Source organism: Rissa tridactyla, chromosome 1 (genome assembly GCF_028500815.1).
Source record: "Rissa tridactyla isolate bRisTri1 chromosome 1, bRisTri1.patW.cur.20221130, whole genome shotgun sequence".
Lineage (NCBI taxonomy): Eukaryota > Metazoa > Chordata > Aves > Charadriiformes > Laridae > Rissa > Rissa tridactyla.
The window spans coordinates 162,791,463-162,805,389 of NC_071466.1; the positions used below are offsets into that span (position 1 = coordinate 162,791,463).

General features: G+C 47.3%; 1 protein-coding gene across 4 annotated transcripts; it reads left to right on the forward strand.

Moving 5' to 3' along the window:
* The first annotated feature begins 577 nt into the window (after positions 1–577).
* On the forward strand, positions 578–12,108 carry PICK1 (protein interacting with PRKCA 1). Of its 4 annotated transcripts, none has more exons than XM_054224485.1 (13): positions 578–664; positions 1,651–1,743; positions 2,949–3,060; positions 3,546–3,674; positions 3,797–3,863; positions 5,182–5,271; positions 5,694–5,747; positions 5,848–5,910; positions 6,258–6,391; positions 7,142–7,234; positions 8,238–8,288; positions 9,772–9,916; positions 10,180–12,108. In XM_054224485.1, the coding sequence occupies exons 2-13, from the start codon at positions 1,703–1,705 to the stop codon at positions 10,428–10,430; spliced, it is 1,230 nt and encodes a 409-aa protein (XP_054080460.1). In that variant the 5' UTR covers positions 578–664; positions 1,651–1,702; the 3' UTR covers positions 10,431–12,108. The 4 variants fall into 4 exon arrangements, with proteins under 4 accessions (XP_054080460.1, XP_054080471.1, XP_054080468.1 ...); XM_054224493.1 differs by lacking the exon at positions 578–664 and adding an exon at positions 721–864; XM_054224495.1 differs by lacking the exon at positions 578–664 and adding an exon at positions 1,004–1,106.
* Positions 12,109–13,927: the final 1,819 nt, after the last annotated feature.

Genomic DNA, 13,927 nt, shown 5'->3' on the forward strand with positions numbered 1-13,927 from the left:
TGGTGCTGCCATTTCACCTGTGCCGTGAAACCTGTTCAACGCAGCGGTTTCACATTCTTCTTCAGCTGCTGCCACCACTGACCTCCCCCTCTGCGACTTACTGAGCCCAAAGGCTCTGCCTCCGGGTGCCCCACGGTGACTGAGGTACCTCAGAAACCTAAAGCGAGTTGGACATAGCCCAAAACCTGTGCTGGTGGCTGCAAGCCCAGCCCCACCATACTGCCCAGCCCTCCCTCCCTGCACGCTGTGGTGGCCGGAGGGGGCCGAAGGCCTCGGGACGACGCAGGGGGACACACAACACGCGTGAAGGACGCACAACACGCGTGAAGGACGCTTTCTCCCAGGAGCAGCTCTCTACCGGCCCAGCTCCTGAGCCTGAGCGGAGAAGGGGACAGACCCTTTCCCCTTAGACGGAGGGGAGCCCGATCGTAGTGTTGACGCCGGGACCCCACCGCCTGCGCCGCCGCCGCCGGCCGCTCTCAAGATGGCGGACAGGAGCGAGGTGGCCCCGCCCCCGCGGGTCTCCGTCCCCATGGCAACGCGGCGCGAGCGGAGGGGGCGGGGTCCCGCCGGGCTGCTTCCGGGCTGGCCCCGGCGGTGACGTGTCGGCGGGTTGTCAGGGCCGGGCGGTGGGTGGCAGCCGCGCGCCGGGCGGCCGCTTCCGGTGAGCACGAGACACTCCCCCCTCCCCCTCCTTCTTCAGGGGCCTGTCATGGCGACCCCCCTCCCACAAACGGCCGGGTCGGTGCCCGGTGATACCCTCCCTTCCCCGGGTCTGCGGGCTTCGGGTCACCGGGACACCCCTTCCTCAGGGCCCAGCGCCGAGTCCCCCATGCCGGGCCCTCGCCCCGCGGCCCAGCCCCGGTGAGAGGGCGGGGGGGGTGGCGCGCACGCCGGCAGCACCCGGCGGCAAAGGGCCGGGCCGGGCCCGACGTGCGAGGCCGCTGCCAGGAGGAGGGGAGGCAGCCATGGCCAGCTGCCGGCGAAGCCCTGGCCCTTCGGCCGCCGGTGGGGTGTGATGTGGCGGTGACCGCCTCGGGGCAGCGTCACCCGGCCTTTGGTGCTGCCGAAGGAGGAGGGCAACCAAACCTCGTCTGCTAATTACTGTGCGAAATTAAATAGAAAATTAAATGGTGGAGGGGTGGGGGGAGCGTATAAGGAAATAATGAGGCCTTTTTTTGTTGAAAATGAGTTGCAAAAAGCTTTGTGTAGCCTCCCAAGGTAAGAAATAAGTGTTAAAAAGTGACATAAATTGTTATGAAGTCAAGAACAAAACAGAGATGTTTAACAGACCTTGGGATAAAACTAAATACAAGTAGCAGCCGTGGCGCTGGGCAGCGAAAGCATGTGAAGGAACAGCTTCCAGAATGGACCATGTTTCGTTCTGTGCTTTGGAAATACTGCGCACCTGTGGGTTTTGAAACATGCAGCATTTAAACTCGAGGACTTTCTCCTGTCTCATTCAGAGCAGAGAATCAGAGACGCTTGACGTGGTTTTCAACTTCCAATATAAGAACAGAAACCATAATATGACTTTCCAAAAAAAAAAAGGGGAGGGGAGGGGGATTGGCAAGGGTGACAGGTTGATTCTCTGCAGTTTTCTATTGAGATCACTGTTTTATTGGGGTTTATTCTGTTCTTTCTTCCCAGGGAGTTTGGAATAAGCAGTTTCAGGTGAACAGGCTCCTCTTAACCGAAAACAATGTTTGCAGATTTGGACTATGATATTGAAGAAGATAAGCTGTGAGTACTTCGCTTGTCTTTTCCTGTTTGCTAACAATAGAAATAGTCTTTGCAGCCAAGACCTAATGGGAGTGGATAAATTTACCTCCTCCTGACGCTGTGTGCTGAAGAGTTCAGTCCTGATTTCTTTCTCCCTTTGGGGACTGGGGTTGAGGCATCGCTGTGCTGGTGAGCAAAGCAGAGCACTTTCTGTTTACCCTGGAGTGACTACCATGCATTTCTGAGTGCAAAGCAGTGCTGACAAATTTTCTGTAAATTAATGACCTTAGCCAGAGAAAAAAAAATATTTACAATGGAGGAAAGATAATAAGAGGCAGGAAGAAGTGGAGAGAAGCTCTAGACTCCTTATGTCTGTAAGGAGGAGAACACCAGCAAGTGTGGAGAACACTGAGCAAGTAAAAGGTTTGATGAGATTAGCAATGAATTTGACATGGAGCGCTTGTCTTGCATCTCATTTATGCTGTGCCAGTTTTCCTCTCGCTCCAGCACTAAGAGCAGATTAAACACTCCCTAAAACATAGTAGTGTTTCCTTGGTGCCTAGTGATGGATGAGGGTGTCTCTCCCACCTCTCATCCTTGCATGCAGTTTCAAAAAAGATAGCCCAGAGGGTCTTTCTGCTGGTCCATGCTCATAGACTCTGTGGCAGAGATAATGTGATGAATTCAAGGGACTGGAGCACCTCTTTTATGAAAAAAGGCTGAGACCTGGGTCTGTTTTGCCTGGAGAACAGAAGGCTGAGAGGGGATCTCATCAATCCTTATAAATATCTAAAGGGCGGGTGTCAAGAGGACGGGGCCAGACTCTTTTCAGTGGTTCCCAGCAACAGGACAAGAGACAGTGGGCACAAACTGGAACACAGGAAATTCCGTCTGAACATGAGGCAAAACTTCTTTACTTTGAGGGTGCCAGAGCACTGCAACAGGCTGCCCAGAGAGGTGGTGGAGTCTCCTTCTCCGGAGATATTCAGAATCTGCCTGGATGTGTCCTTGTCCAACCTGCTCTAGGTGACCCTGCCTTAGCAGGGGGGTTGGACTAGATGATCTCCAGAGATCCCTTCCAACCCCTACCATTCTGTGATTCTGTAATTCAAACGTGCAGTGCCCATTATGTTTCCAGTTTGTATTGACTCAGATACCAGAGTTGTTTCATATACATGTAGCCCTGCCTACCGTGTTCAGTTATTCATCCACTCTTTCTAATTTAGGGGGATCCCCACTGTACCTGGGACAGTGACCCTGAAGAAGGACTCTCAGAACCTGATTGGGATCAGCATTGGGGGAGGCGCACAGTACTGCCCCTGTCTCTACATTGTCCAGGTGAGCACTTGGGGAGGGAGAATCAACCATCTTTGTGAAAACAGTGTTGGCCTGAGAGATGGAAAGCATGGAGAGTCCTATGTTGTTTGTTTTTCTCAAAGTGGGAGACATCATCTCACTTTCCAGTGAATAAGATTTCCTTACCCTAGTACCTAATAGATGTGGAAGAATTAAATTAAGACTTCTGAAATTATCCTTCTCCTTGGAGAGCGTGTTAGAATTCACAGGGGACAGTGTGACATTCTCGACATCAAGAAATCCGAAGCTTGAGGAGGTACGTCCTGGAGGCAAGAACTTCCCGAGAGAACAAGATGATCAGCCCACCTCTTAGGAAAGGAGAAAAACTGTGACTTCACCAGGAAGAAAATATAACTGAGTTAAATAGGAAGAATGCAGTTGTCCTTTTTTTTTGTTCTTCAGCCCTGCATTCACCTTCCTCTTCCTCTTGATTCCAGTGTACTTGTGCTTTTTCTCCTCTCTGCTAGGTATTTGATAACACTCCAGCAGCCTTAGACGGCACCGTAGCAGCCGGTGATGAAATCACAGGAGTGAATGGGAAGTCCGTCAAAGGGAAGACTAAGGTGGAGGTGGCCAAGATGATACAGATGGTAAAGGTGAGAGGTAGGAGGGGGTCACTGGAGCTGCTGGGTCATAGTTCACAGTTTATTGTCCATTGGTAAAGAAAGCCACTGCTACTTGCTTCCAGCCAGCAGTTTTGCCTTTGTTCGTTCTACAGGGAGAAGTGACGATTCACTACAACAAGCTTCAGGCCGATCCAAAGCAGGGCAAGTCTTTGGATATTGGTAAGACTGGTTTCTTTCTCCCTAGACTGTTAAAGTGACATGGAGGGGTGAAAGATTGGTCCCAGATAAAACCAAAGTAAAATTCTGGTTCCGTTCTTCCTCTTAACTCAGTCATTTTCAGATGGATACTGTCAAAGAGAATTGCAGTTTTAAAAAAAAATAATCCTTCCTTCTTGAAATAGTCTTGAAAGTTAAACTGAGGCTTGACTGTTGTTGTGGGAGGCTTGTTTTTCTGTGCTGTGTTTAGCATGGATGATGAAACTCAACTAGATAATAATTTAGTTTATTTATTTTGAATACCTGTAAATTGTGCTGATCTGTTGAGAGTTTCAGCTGTCCACAGAAGTGCATCTATTGAAAAACACTGGTTGCAGTTTCTCAGCTTGGAGAACAGTGATGAAATACCTATCTACACTGAGTTTTGTACAACCATAAATTGTATAGGAGAGAGGGGAGGCTTTATTTCTAAAACAGAGTGTTTGTTTTGAACTGAGCCTACACAGTTGTCTCCATTGTATAGTCTATGTTTCTCACTTTCCTAAAAGATCTATTCTTTTTCCTTTAATTTCTTTTCATGGTGATCAAGGTGCTAATGAATTGACAGGGGTTCAGAAAAATGGTGAGGACTGAGATAGGTTTCTGGGGAAATAGAAGTGCAATGAGAATACGGTGTTTTCCAGAGATGCTAAACACTGTGTCTCCGGCTGAGTTCTTGGGAGCTGCAGGCACTTGGCACCCCTGCAAGTTTGCCTCTAAAGAAGTGTATCTGATTCATCTGATTCCAAAGAGGGCATAATTGTCTCTAGTAATTTGCAGGGTATGACCACCAAAGATAGAAATGAATTCCATCAAGGGGTGACAAAAGGATTTAACTAAGATCCAAAAGATAAAAGTAAGAAAAGGGATAACTTTGAGCATTAAATCCTATTTGTCTTGCTTTTAGCCTTGTCTCCTGACTTCAGTTGAAGTAATGCAGCAAGTAGCGTAAGCAAAGTTTAGTTCCAAATATCATGATAGGTAGCTTATAGCAAAGTGTTTTATTGGAATAGTCTTCCAAAAGAAGTGCTGAACTCAATTGATTGAAGTATATAGGATTTGAGAGCAGAACAGACAGAAGATTAAAGATGTGCTATGCATGGCCGGACGGAGCATCTAGTTTGTATGGTAATTCTTTTTCTGCTCACTACCTCAATAGTGAGTTAAGTTCAGACCGGCCAGTTTATTCAATGCCTGAAAAAGTGGTGAAGTATGCGAGTGTGCTTTTCATGCCCATAGAAATGACCCTGATCCTCGTTTGCAACTGTCTTTTGGCCTTTAGTATTGAAGAAGGTAAAGCATCGACTGGTAGAGAACATGAGCTCAGGGACAGCGGATGCCCTGGGGTTAAGCCGAGCCATACTTTGCAATGGTACGTATTGTCCCAGAGGACAATTTTCTGAAGGGAATGCTTACCCTCTTGTGCTTAACCTACTTTTTAGAGTTACTTGCATGTTCCATGTTATTCCTTCATAATTCTTTCCTTCTGCTATACCTCACTGTTACGATTGCCTCCGCCCTTCCTGAATGATATATCCTGTCATTGGGGCCATTTAAATGTTAGCTAAGGTCAAATTAATTTAAAGTGGGGACCCACTTAGTGAATGCTGATACGCCACACTGTAAAACTAGTTGGCAGTTACTTTAAAAGCTTCCCATGTTGGACCAGGGGCCAGGCTTTAGAGGTGAGAGAAATTTGAACCAAAAATATGAAACTGGTGTTCTTCCAGTCAGTCAAGTCTTAACCATGTCCTGGATTTGACTGTTGTCATTCTGATTCTTGTTTCCATTTAGATGGACTAGTGAAGAGATTAGAGGAGCTGGAGAGGACTGCAGAGTTATACAAAGGTAAATTGTGTCTTCCCTCAGACACCAGATCAGAGAAAAAGATGCCTCCATTGTGTTTCAGTGAAATGACTTAAATGTTTTTTTCTGTCTTCCATCACAGGCTTGACAGAGCACACCAAGAGTCTTCTCAGGGCTTTCTTTGAGCTATCCCAGACACACAGAGGTAAAGAATCTTGAGTGAAGGGAGCAGAAGTCTTTGACCTCCAGTTTCAGGAGTTTTAGTCACCACTTAGATGTGCGATTCCCTCACTCAAAGCAAACTAAGTGTTGCAGAAATGAGCTGGGGAGGGCTGCTCTCCTGGCATTAGCAGTTGTGGTGCTAACACAGGCCTCGTCTTTCACATGAGATGTTGAAGAAATGCCCTGCCAGCCTCTGGCCTTTAAGGAATATGTAGCATCATTCCCCAGCTAATTGCAAGGTTATGGGAAGGAGTTGTAATGTTGGAGGCAAAATTCTTCTCTGGGGTCAACCTCTTCTTTCATCTGTTTGTATTTATTACCCCCATCCAGCATTCGGAGACGTTTTCTCTGTCATTGGTGTACGGGAGCCGCAACCAGCTGCCAGTGAAGCCTTCGTGAAATTTGCTGATGCCCATCGCAACATTGAGAAGTTTGGGATTCACCTTCTGAAGACAATTAAGCCGGTAAAGAATTTAACCGTGGGAGTAAAGGGTCTGGTGTGGTCTTACAAATCATTCAGTCTGGGAAGAATTGTCTTGGTCTGCTTTCCTTTGGGGAACTCTCTTCATAAAGAACCGAAGAGGTAACATAATGAATATATTAATCTTTTTCCTTTGACTTTTGCAGGTGAATATATTACTCCTTTTCTTTTGGGGATGAGAGGGTAGTTTGATTAGTGTAGTCCCTCGAGCCTTTTCCCTGATATTGGTACCCATAATTAAAAGATGTCACTAAATTTACAAGAGTTTAGGTAAGCAATCCAGGAACAATTTAAGGATTTCAATCAATATATTTAAGTGAGAGTCTCCAGAGGATTTGTCCACGTAGTTTAGCAAAGAGAGTATTAAATGTTGATTTGGACACACTATATGTGCTGTGTTGGATGGACAGCGTTGGATAGTGGGCCTCTGAATCAGGGAGAGTGTTTTCCTGGACTAGTTGAAAATGAAACAAGATTATTTGAAAGAACACAAATTCAGACTAGAAGTGAGGCATGCATTTCTAACGCTGGAACCACTTGTCAGTGACTGTAAGGGATGCTCTAACCATGGCAATTCTGAGTCAAGATGAGTTATTTTCTTTCAGATACGCTCTAGTTAAAAAGACTTAACTCGAGGCAGTCTCATGACCTATGCCGGTTAGGAGGTTGCACTTGATGGATTGTAGTCATGCTTTTTGGTCTTACATTCAGCAACAGGATGTTTCCCTTGCAGATGCTTACTGACTTGAATACATATCTGAATAAAGCCATTCCTGACACAAGGCTGACTATCAAAAAATACCTAGACGTCAAGTTTGAATATTTGGTGAGCTGCTCTTTATTTATTTAATTATTTTAATGGTGGTTGAAATTACGTTTCCTAGAATCGTATCCTGAGGGTCACATACAGCCTATACAATCACATGTCCGTCCCTCCACAGTCTATGCAAGAATGCATTATTTTCAGTTCTTTGCCCCTTGCTGGATTACTCAGATTCAGACACCTGCTCTTGACCCAGTAGTTCTCACTGGTAAGAGAGAGATCCCAGAACCCAGGTGACTTATTTTCTACATGGCAAAATTAATTTCCTTATTTATTTGTAAAGAGTTCCTATGCAACTTATGCTCTTGAACTCCCCTAAATAACTCCTCAGCCTTAGAGTCCGTATTTTTAGGTAGTTTTGGATAGTCTTTCCTTAGCCAGATTAAACCACTGTCAAATCATGTTTGTTTTCATTCATTCACCATGCTTTTTTCCCCCCCTTCTCTATTCCACTCACCCCTTGTTTTCTACACCCCAAAAACCAGGGTAGGGTTAGTAAGTGCATCTGTTCTATAACTGTAGGAATCTATTTCTGTTTACCAGTTCAGAGAATATTTGGAGCTGCAGCCCTAAGGCAAGTGAATATGACAGCATCTCTTCCCACATCAGTCCTTCCCACAATTTATTTTGGTTTTCACCCTCTTTAATTATTCCCTCCTCATACTTTTCTGGTACTGTGTTTTCCCAAACAGTAGATGAATGCAGGATCTTTTTCTCTTACTTTTTTTTTTTAAGTGTTTGCTCCTGTAATATAAATATTAAGCATCTTCTCTCTCCCCTACCGTTTTCTCTCCCCATCTTTCTCTAAATAGATCCACCTGGGATGTTTAATACACTCTGATCCCACTGTGCTTTCCCCAGTGTCCCTAGCTGCAGCATTGACGGAAGGCTTGAAATAGTACAACCCTATGGCTGTGGGTGATAATGAAATTGCTTCTAATTCTTAATATTTCCTTCTTGTTTTGCTTTTTGCCTTTTTTTTTTTTTCCTTCATCATTCTACAAAGTCTTACTGCCTGAAAGTCAAAGAGATGGATGATGAAGAATACAGCTGCATCGTAAGTACCGATCCTGTGGCAATGACAACTGCATACTCTGTTTCTGCAGCTTCCCTGCACTTGTAATTACACTGCCTTGTAATTGCAAAAGCGCTCCTGTGCCTGTGTGCATCCGAACTAGCGAATACGTCCTATAAATTACACACATTTGTTCGTAATATATTAGAAATCGGAGATCCTTAAATGCTACCTAGGAAACACTGCCGATAACTGCGATGAATTGCTGGTGCTGTGGAATAGTAGAGGGACTAGACGTCTCCTCTGCAGCTTGTTTGATCAGTGGTTGCCTGTCTCAGTGTTTAAGTAATATTAGCTTGTGTAAGAAGGATTAAAGTGTTATCTTCACAGATTCCATTTGTGTGTAGTGTACAGCTTATCATTAATTCTGGACTTGTTTCTGAGAAATGGAGGTTTAGCTTCTGTAGCAGAACACATGCGAAAGCTGCATTAGTAGTTGAGGAAAATTGATTAAAGGATCTCTCTTAACAATAGTATTTTTTCCTCAAAATAGGTAATTTAAAATCAGAAGACTTAAAAAAAACAAATCCTGGCAACATTCTCAGTTAACAGTTTGCTGTCTGATTTAGAGTTTTATGACTAATCCTTAACAGCTCTGTTTAAGATAGCTAAAGGTGTTTCCTATGTGCCCAGTTTCCCTGCTTACAAGTAAAATCATTTTTTATCCTAGTTATTGATCTCAGAGCAGGGATTCGAATTCTTGGAATGCCCAATTCCCAGTGCCAGAAAGGAATAAAACGTTCCTAACACAACATTTAATTATATCTTTCCTGCTAAATGTGAAGGAAAGAATCCCAGTCTTTCCCAGCAGAGTTGGGTGTTGGCACATGCAGTGTGCCAAGCCATAGTCGGTAACACAGGTTTTTACATATGTTATGTTTACAGGTGCAAGAGAAGAACGCTGTTTTGCTGACAGACCTAACCCCTTTCTCTCAAAACACTTTTGTGGGACAATGTATAGGTCCATCCCTACTGGTTTCCAGCGTTGGGTCTAATAGTTGTAGATACCACACAGGGTTCCCTGTGTAGATGTAGAGTATGTCAGGTTATCAATATAGGGTGAAGCTTGCAGAGAAGGGCAGGATTTTTTGTGTGATTGATACAAATTAATGTATCCCTCAGACTCTAGACTTGTTTGTTCATAGTGCCTGTCTAAATAGTTCAGATAAAAAGCCATTCCACTTCTTCATGCTGGGTCGAAAGGTGCCTGTCCTTCTGTCTTTGCTTCGTAGTGATGCTTTTCTTTACCGTGGTTGGTGTGTATTTGGCCTTCAAAATGGCCCCATTGACTGCCAATTTGTTGACGTGCCTCAGCATTCCTAATGTTTCATGCTTCCTGACTGCAGCTCCAGTGAGCTTGAGGGGGCTATAATAATCCAAGGTCACTGTGCGTCCGCATTGGTAGGCAAACTCTGTGTACAAGTGCTGTTATGGGAGTCTAAAATGGCCCCGTGTTTTTTGGCAGGCTCTGGGCGAACCCCTCTACCGGGTCAGCACTGGGAACTACGAATACCGCCTTATCCTGCGTTGCCGGCAGGAGGCTCGCACGCGCTTTGCCAAGATGAGGAAGGACGTGCTAGAGAAAATAGAGCTTCTGGACCAGAAACACGGTGAGTACCACTGCTGTGTCCAGCACCTGAAGGGGTCAGGCAGACATGGCTTTGGCCTTCATGCTCCTCCTTCATCTCAGCTCAGAAGTCTTTGCTGAATAACTCTTCCGTGGCTGTGCTCGAGACATCTGCCCTCAGGGGCCAAAAGGGGTGAATGTGTAGGAGACTGTAACATTGGTGAGGGAGGCTTGATCACAGCCTTCATTGCTCTGCTTGTGAAGGGGATTTTCGCCTGATTTGTTCCCAACTTGTCTCCGCTACAGTGCAAGACATCGTGTTCCAGCTTCAGCGTTTTGTCTCCACGATGTCCAAGTACTATGACGACTGCTATGCCGTGCTCCGAGATGCGGATGTCTTTCCCATTGAGGTGGACCTTGCCCGCACAACTCTCAACTATGGGCAGAAGGACACATACACAGATGGGGCAGAAGAAGAAGAAGAAGAAGGAGGAAGCGAGAGAGAGGGTAGCGGGAAGGAGGACGCAAATGGTGAAAAGCTCATTGATGATGCCTGAGTGTGCCAGCATGGCCAGAGGAAGGACTTTGCAGACTGTTATAAAAACATATATTTCGGATGGCCATTCATCCTCTGTGATTTCTGTGTGTGTCCAGCCTGGGATTCCTCCTCTGCATTGGGTGGGGGGTAGCTGGTTGGATTGGGACCGACCTCTGCTTTCCTCTCTCTTCCCTTGCTTGTTTGCCTGGATATTCCTTTTTTCCCCCTCTAGAAGTCGCCCAACTTGGGTACTGAGGTGTGAGGAGGAAAAATCTCCTACCATGCTGCCATGTGACTGTGCAGACAGGACACTGCAGAGCAGGTAGGATGGACCACTCCCCTCTGGCACATGGAAGCCAGTTTAAACATCTGGAGATGATGGCAAATGGTGAGAACAGCTCCCTTCTGTTTTCTCCTTGTGCTATGGGGAAGCGTTCACACCAGCATTGTTTTCTTCACCCCACTGCTCACCGTCTTCAAGCTTCCCATTCTCTGGCCTGTTTTAAGCTTCCTCTATCCCTTCCACCTGTCCCCATGGGCTGCAGGACCGATTTTTGCAGGATGATGGCTGCTGCCACTCCCAGCTCTCTGTGCTGCTGTTCTTAAGAAATAGGAGCAAGTCCGAGCTGATGCCTCGAACTGGTGGTGGTACAGGTGATCTGATCACCCCCCCCATCTGAGGGGCTGGTGGAAGTAGCTGCCTGCCATGCTGAGGTGCTGCAAAGATTTGGGAGTCTCTTCCCCTGGCTGCCATCCTCTTCGTGGTCCCTGAGCTCCTGCGCAGCTGGCACTGTCTGCACGCTCCATAGCCACACCCCAGGGTTAGAATCCTGCAGGATGTGGCTCTGCCCTTCCCTGTGGGAAGGAGGGACCTGACTTAGGAAGGAGCCCCCCATACTTGGCAGAGATGCTGAGGTGAGCGAGCTTGTCTTGAGGCAGACGGGTTCCTGGGAATAGCAGCAAAGCTGCACGCATTTCCTTTCCATCGTTCTCCTCTCCTATGGCACCGTGCGATGGACAGTGACCAATGTGCAGCCAGCCCTGCACGCTCTTTCCTTGTGCAGGCACCAGGAGGAGCCACCTTAGAACCGCGAAGGAGGCATCCCATCCTTAAACTAGAGAGGAGAGATGGGAAGCCTCACGGAGAGAGGAGGACATGGCCTTTAGGCAGAGGCCTTGAGATTCTGTTAGCGCAAAGCGTGACTAGCGTGCCACCCTCTGCTCTTGTCTCTGCACAACAATTTTGTGCTGCCTCTGGGCCAGAAGCAGTAGCTCACATCCCGTTCCCCAGCACAAGGGAAGGGGGGAAAAGGAAAATCGAGGTAAGTGAGGCTGCTTCCTTCTTCTTTCCTTTTCTCCTCCCTCCATCCTTTCGGCCTCATCCCACATGCAGATGGCACTTTCTCTTTTAGTGGGCAGCACAACTGCCGGGAGTGGTGTGCTTCCCAGAGGCAAGGGGTTTGGACTTCTCTGACATTACGTTTTAGTGGTAGGGAAATAAAGTTATTTAAGGGCATTAATTTATGATCAAGATGTTTGTTTTGTTTTGTTTTTCTCTTTGATTTTTGTTTTTTTTGGAGCTTTGTCATCTCTGTGGGTGCCTGGAAGAAAGCCATCCATGGTCAAGCTGCTCTGGAAGATTTAAATGGACTCTGATGTACTGACTGTTGTCTCTAATAAAGAAAAATGTGACATTTCGTTTCCTGTCCTTCGTGGGTTTTCTTTAGTGATTTTTATTTTTTTTTTTTTTTCCTGCTCATCCTCCTTTGCTTTTAGTGTTAAAATATGATGGGAAGAAGGAGGGTCATGTGCTGGCCATTATTCTTGCGCATACTGGTGGATAATCTCTACGCCAAGAGGCGGTGCTCACTGCAGCACAGCTTTCCAGGGGGAGGAGGTTTATAAATGCTGCGCCAAGGCCAGCTCTCTGTGTGACTCCAGCCTTCTCTGCATCTGGGCTTCCCAGGGGAACAGCAGCCTTGAAAAGCCACCCCTCCAGCCCAGTGGCATCCTTGTGCCCCTCCAGAGCTAGCTCCTCCACACAGCTCAGCTGTTGCATCACAAGCCTGAGCCGACGCTTAAGTCCCTGATCCTCTTTCGGAGCTGTCGTGCCAAAATACGGAGCAGTTAAGGAAAACAGAGGAAAGGCTCCAGCGTTTTGATGTTGGCCAAAGCCAACAATGCCAAGTGGAAGGCAGCGTAGCCAGGTTTTTTGCAACCTGAGTGGTGGAGGGGAAGGAAGAGGGCTGGGTATCTTACAGCACCGGCTGTGGGGGGATCTGGTGCCCTAAGGGCTTTTTTTTTTTTGTGCTTTTGTGAAAAGATTTAAGGGCAGGAGGCTTGGTGGGAAATGTTGACTGGTGACAAGGAAACAGAGGGGACCTTGTGCCCGTGACCTGCCTGGCACTGATGAGAGCAGTTGTTTTCATGCTGTGGACCTTGGACCTCTGCGGGGGGTCATGGGCTGCTTCTTGGAGGGGGGTATTGGTGAATAAGGGCAACCCAACCCCGGGGGATGGGGTTTGGGGTTGCTGGGGAAAGGGCTGCAGGACAACTTGGTCTGGCAGAGCAGAAACAGTGATCTTACCTTGGGAGGAGGGAACAACTTTGGGGAGCGGTGAATGGGTGCCTACAGGGCTCCACTGCCTTTGCTGCTGCTGCTCGTTCTCTCAAGAGTGTTGCACCTGGGGTTTGTTGTGGTGCTGAGTCTGAGTTGGGATGTTTCTACGGGGCTTTGAACAGGAAAAAGCCCAAAGTCACTGTTGTGATGGGCTCACAATCAGAGTGAACAACGGTGGTGGTAGCCAAGGTGGGACAGGGCATGGGCCTGGCATGGGCTTTACCTTCTCCCCTCCATTTCCCAGTTCTTAGGTCTCCTCTTAAACTGACGTTCTTCAGCAGCTTTATTTTGCTCATCATTTACTGCTTGAGATGCTTGGGAGCATCTAGAATGAAACCCTTTCCTCCACATCCCTGCTCGCCCTCTGGGTTTAAACAGCTTTACGGGTCCTGCAGGCTTTTCCCGTTGCCCGTTAATTTGGGCTCAGTCTGGTCTGGAATGAAACCCCCTTTTTGATGGTCCCACGAGCTGCCTTCCCTGTCGCCTTCTGCTTAGTTTTTGATCCCTCGCTGTAGTCACAGGTTCCCCCAGGGCCTCTGAGGTGAAGCAGTTCAGGAAACCGGAAGAAAGGGCTTTGGCCTGGGGGGGGGATGTTTATAAGAGATCCAGTCCTAAAGCAGATTAGGAGTGGTTTTAGCATGCCGGGGAAGGTTGTCCTCTCTGGATCTAGAAATCCACCACTGCCGCAGGGGTGAGGGGGTCATGCCTGCCTTACCACGTGCTCCAGCACCCTCGTTAGTGGCACCCAGGGGCTGTGGCTTGTCCTTCTTGCCTTACCTTTGATTCCTTTACGTAAGAGGGTTTTCTCTATTTAAAAGGAAAACACGCCTCTGGTGGCATTCCTGCTGAGTGGATAATCGCTTGGGACACGGTTATTTACCTGCCCTGAAACCCCC

What these genes read in the sequence shown, in the direction of transcription:
- PICK1 (XM_054224485.1), top strand. Translation starts at nt 1,703, where the DNA reads ATGTTTGCAGATTTGGACTATGATATTGAAGAAGATAAGCT. An exon ending in CCGAGCCATACTTTGCAATG is followed by an intron (nt 5,272 to 5,693) that starts GTACGTATTGTC and finishes GTTTCCATTTAG; the next exon opens with ATGGACTAGTGAAGAGATTA. An exon ending in GCTATCCCAGACACACAGAG is followed by an intron (nt 5,911 to 6,257) that starts GTAAAGAATCTT and finishes ACCCCCATCCAG; the next exon opens with CATTCGGAGACGTTTTCTCT.